The sequence below is a fragment of the Furipterus horrens genome, unplaced genomic scaffold, assembly GCF_987537825.1.
Source record: "Furipterus horrens unplaced genomic scaffold, mFurHor1.1.pri manual_scaffold_8, whole genome shotgun sequence".
Lineage (NCBI taxonomy): Eukaryota > Metazoa > Chordata > Mammalia > Chiroptera > Furipteridae > Furipterus > Furipterus horrens.
In genome coordinates, this window is record NW_028327178.1 from 60,142,643 (window position 1) to 60,146,857 (window position 4,215).

A 4,215-nucleotide genomic window follows, 5' to 3' on the forward strand; every position below is an offset into this window, starting at 1 on the left:
GAGTGAGGGTTGGTGGGAGGTGAGACCAGGAAGGGGGACAGGGTCAGGTCACCAGAGCCTCATGATAAGGATGAGGCCTGAGATCTTTATGCTTACAACAGAAAGAGCCACTAAAGGTTTAAAGCAAGGTAGGTAACATGCTGCAATGTGGGCTTTGCTCCAACGACCACACAAGAAGAATCACTGCAGAGAGCAGGAACTGGAAGTTGGTCCAAAGGCCTGTGAAGAAGATGAGGCCATTCTAGAGTTAATAGTGGGTGTGGAGGCACAGGGTTAGATTGAGATGAACTGATAGTCATGGCATTTATCAACCCAGACAATCCAGATGAGAGATCATAAATCACCTGTATAACCACCCCTGCACCTTCCCCTCAACAGCCCAGATTTGGGGGGTGGTGCCCACAGGCCCGGAGACACAGGCTCCTCTACACATCCACTGGTGCCAGAGCTGGCACTGTGCTGGTCCACTTAGACACCCAGCACCTTCAAAGCTGGACTCGCTGTTTCCATGAACTCACATGGCATGTTTATTAGCCATAAGCCTGTGGTTGCAGCCAGGCAGCAGGGGCAGGGCCTGGGTGGCCACAATTACTTGTTGTCCATATATTTGAGTTGCTGCTTGCCATTAATGGTCAGTGACTTGAGTTGCCCGTCCTCCTCCACTTCTACACGCTCCTGCCCGTTCTCCATGATGCGCTTGGTGGTGATCTTGTGTCCATTAATCATCTCAGTGGATGACATCACCGACTTGAACTCTGAACTGCCAGAGCCAGAGCCCCCAAAAGAAGCGGATGAGAAGGTGGTGCGACTAGCACTCCCACCTCGGCCCAGTGTGTCAAAAGCCAAGAAGGCCTCCGTGAAGGCTGGGAACTCCCCGAAGCCAGCAGAGAAGGCACCCCTCAGGCCATGGCCCTGGTCAGCATGGTGACTGTTGAAGGGGGTGACCCAGAAGTCAACGGAGAAGGGGTCCAAGCCACCGAAAAACTCACGGAAGATGTCCTCAGGGTTTCGGAAGGTGTAGCCAGTGTCAAAGGGGCTGTTGTAAGGGGTGCTGGCCCCGCCACCAGCTCCCCGGCTGCCACAACCTGCTCGGTCATATACAGAGCGCTTCTTGGGGTCAGACAGGACATCATAGGCCTCAGACACCTGCTTGAACTTCTTCTCCGCCTCCTCTTTGCTCTCAGGGTTCTTGTCAGGGTGCCAGCGCAAGGCCAGCTTGTGGTAGGCCTTCTTGACGTCCTCGGATGAGGCATTTGACTGCACCCCCAGCACTTCATAATAGTTAGCCATGCCCGGGGGGAGTAGGGGCAGAAGTGGATGAGAAGGTGGAGTGGGCACCGAGGACCAGGCGATTGGGGTGGCTTCAGAGGAGGCAGCAGCTGGTGTGGGTCCCTGAGCAGGGATCTTGCTGGACTATGCTTGACTGGGCCTGACTCTGCCCAGCGAGTTTACCTTTTCATAGTACCAGTTTTCAGGGACACCTCCACTGAAAGAAATGGGGGGAGGGGATAGACACTGCTGCTGTGGGGCCAGGCAGGGGCAGGTTTCCCTGCAGAGCTGAGGCCAGATTCTTTATGACATCAACCCCTGGGTGGGACAAATGCACCCCCAGGCCTGGACTTGGCAACACCGTACATATTGACCTGCCCCTGTGAACAAGGCTGGCCACCAGAATGGGCTGAGACTCAGAGCTGGTTAATGGTGGGGTCTATTGGCTGAGCACTGAGATCAACTATGGCATCCAAGCCCATGTGGGCAATGGAGGTCAGTGATGGTGACCAAGTGAACGGAGTGAGGACTTCCTGGGTTATGTCCAATGTCTGGGTTGTTGGTATGGAGGGAGGGGTACTAGGTAGGGGTTCAGGCAGGATGAGGGCAAGAGTTCATTCTTCTTGTACCCCATTGCCCCATCAGATCCACAGAGGTAAGCCCCACAAATGCAGGGATGTTTGTCAGCATCTAGGGCAGCGCCTAGCAATCAGTTCAAATTGTTAAATTATACTGAAGCTCAGAGAATGCAGCAACATACTCAGGGTCACACAGAAAGTCAATGAGAGAGGGAGATACAAACCCAGGGTTGTCTGAGACTATAGTGAACAGCAAATTAAAAGAAACATTTCACTCAATTCTGGAAAGGAAAACAGGATTGAAAATAATTATAGGTTAGTGAGTATAGTGACTTTGAATAGTGACCCCCCGAAAGATGTGCCCCTGTCATAATGACCAGATCTGAATGTGACCGTATTGGCAAAAGGGTCTTTGCGGATGTAATTAAATTAGGAATCTCAAGATGTGATCATCCTGGGTTATCTGGGTTAATCCTAAATTCAATGACAAGTACCCTTATAAGAGATACACAAAGAGACACACTATGAGAAGAGAAGGCCATATGATGATGGTGGCAGAAACTGGGTTGATGCAGTGCAAGAAAAGCCACAGGCACCAGAAGCTGGAAAGAGCAAGCAAGGATCTTCTCTCAAAGACTCTGGAAGGAGTGCAGCACTGATGACACCCTAATTTGAGGCTTCTGGCCTCCATAACTGTGAGAGAACAAGTTTTTGTTTTTTTAAGCTGCCCAGCTTGTGATAATTTGTTATGGCAGCCCTAGGAAACAAATAAGATAAATGAGGTAACCAACTGTCCCTATACATTTATATTTAAAAATTTTTTGTTCTAATGTTGGGTCATTTCTAGAAATTGCAATTAATAATACTAATTAACATCTACTCCTACCTCCACCTCAGCCCCCTCCAGTGAAGATGGAAAACATGCTAAACTACCAGCCACACCAGTGAGAAACTTAGATGTTTATATCACTGAGTTTTAACAGAGATAGCCTTTCACTTCCTTCTCTCCCTTCCTTTGTCCCTCCCTCCTGCCTTCCCTTCTTTCCCTTCTTCCTGTTCCTGGTTTAAGATTTTATTTATTTACTTTTTGGAGAGAGGGGAAGGTAGGGAGAAAGAGAGGGAGTGAAACATCAATGTGGGAAAGAAACATTAATCAGTTGCTTTTTGTATGCGCCCTGACCAGGGACTGAACCAGGCATGTGCCCTGACTGGGAATCAAACAGGTGACCTTTCACTTTGTGAGACAATGCCCAACCAACTAAGCCACACTGGTCAGGCTGTTGCTAGTCTTTATCCCTTTTCACTACTCTCCATCTCTCTCTTCTCTTTCAATACTCATTGGTGCTAAGTTCCTGGCACCTATCAGGGAACAGCATGTTTTCACCAATTCTAGAATCCAGGAGGAATGAAAACAGAATCTGGAGACTTTGCAAACCTAACCTAGGGATAAATGCTGTCACCCTTGCATACCTTACCAAAAGCAGGACTTGCTCTCTGTGCTCCATATTTATCCACCCACACCGGCTAACACACATAACTCTGTTGGCTGGTAGAAGAAATGAACGACAGAATAACTCCACTGGGTGTAAATACAAATGAAAATATTTCTGTATTTTCTTTATTTCTGTCACTGTAGTCAGAACCTGTTCTTGGCAAGCTTGTTCACTGTAGCTGGAGAAAGATACCTACTCTACACAATTCTCCATGACAGTGACATTGGGAGTGGTGCTGTTGTTGACTATGGTGACTGGGGACAGTGACAAAGTACAGTATGCATGGTGACAGATAAGGCATCACTGAGACAGTAGAGGTACTTATGGTAGCAGTATTGATGTGAAGGTAGTGGTGATGGCAGGACAGTAGTTGTGGTTGTGATAGTGGAGTTGATAATGGTGAAAGTGGTGCTAATGGAGGTGATGGTCACGCTAGTGATAAAGATGTTGGTGGAAACAGTAACTTATGGTGGTGGTGATAATGGTGGTCTATGATAACAGTGGAAAGGATGGTATTTGTGAGACCAGTGGTGATAGAGGTGTTGTTGATCACAATGGTGAAGATATGATTGAAGTGGCTACCAGTAGAACCGTTGGTGAGATTTGTGGTGGTGACGGTGATCCTGGAGGTGGTAAAGTTGGAAATGGTGATGATGAAGGCAGTGAGGTAGTAGAAGTTGCATGTTATACAGCTTTGCTATAGTAGCAACCAATATATTTCAGTGCCTTATGAAAGACATTTAGTCAGCTGTTGGGGCTCCACTCACGTGTCTTCTTATTCTGGATCCCAGGCTGAGGAAGTGGCTGTAATCTGAAACATACCATCCTCATGGCAGAGTAGGTGCAAGTAAAAACAGGTAGAAACTTGGGATTCC

At 48.1% G+C, this 4,215-nt stretch overlaps 1 protein-coding gene across 1 annotated transcript; it reads right to left on the bottom strand.

The window, feature by feature from the left end:
• Nucleotides 1-588: 588 nt before the first annotated feature.
• DNAJB8 (DnaJ heat shock protein family (Hsp40) member B8) lies at nt 589-1,290 on the bottom strand. The gene has a single exon (XM_090285164.1). It carries the CDS (start codon nt 1,288-1,290, stop codon nt 589-591), a length of 702 nt encoding a protein of 233 aa, XP_090141290.1.
• Nucleotides 1,291-4,215: the final 2,925 nt, after the last annotated feature.

What these genes read in the sequence shown, in the direction of transcription:
- DNAJB8 (XM_090285164.1), bottom strand. Translation starts at nt 1,290, where the DNA reads ATGGCTAACTATTATGAAGTGCTGGGGGTGCAGTCAAATGCCTCATCC.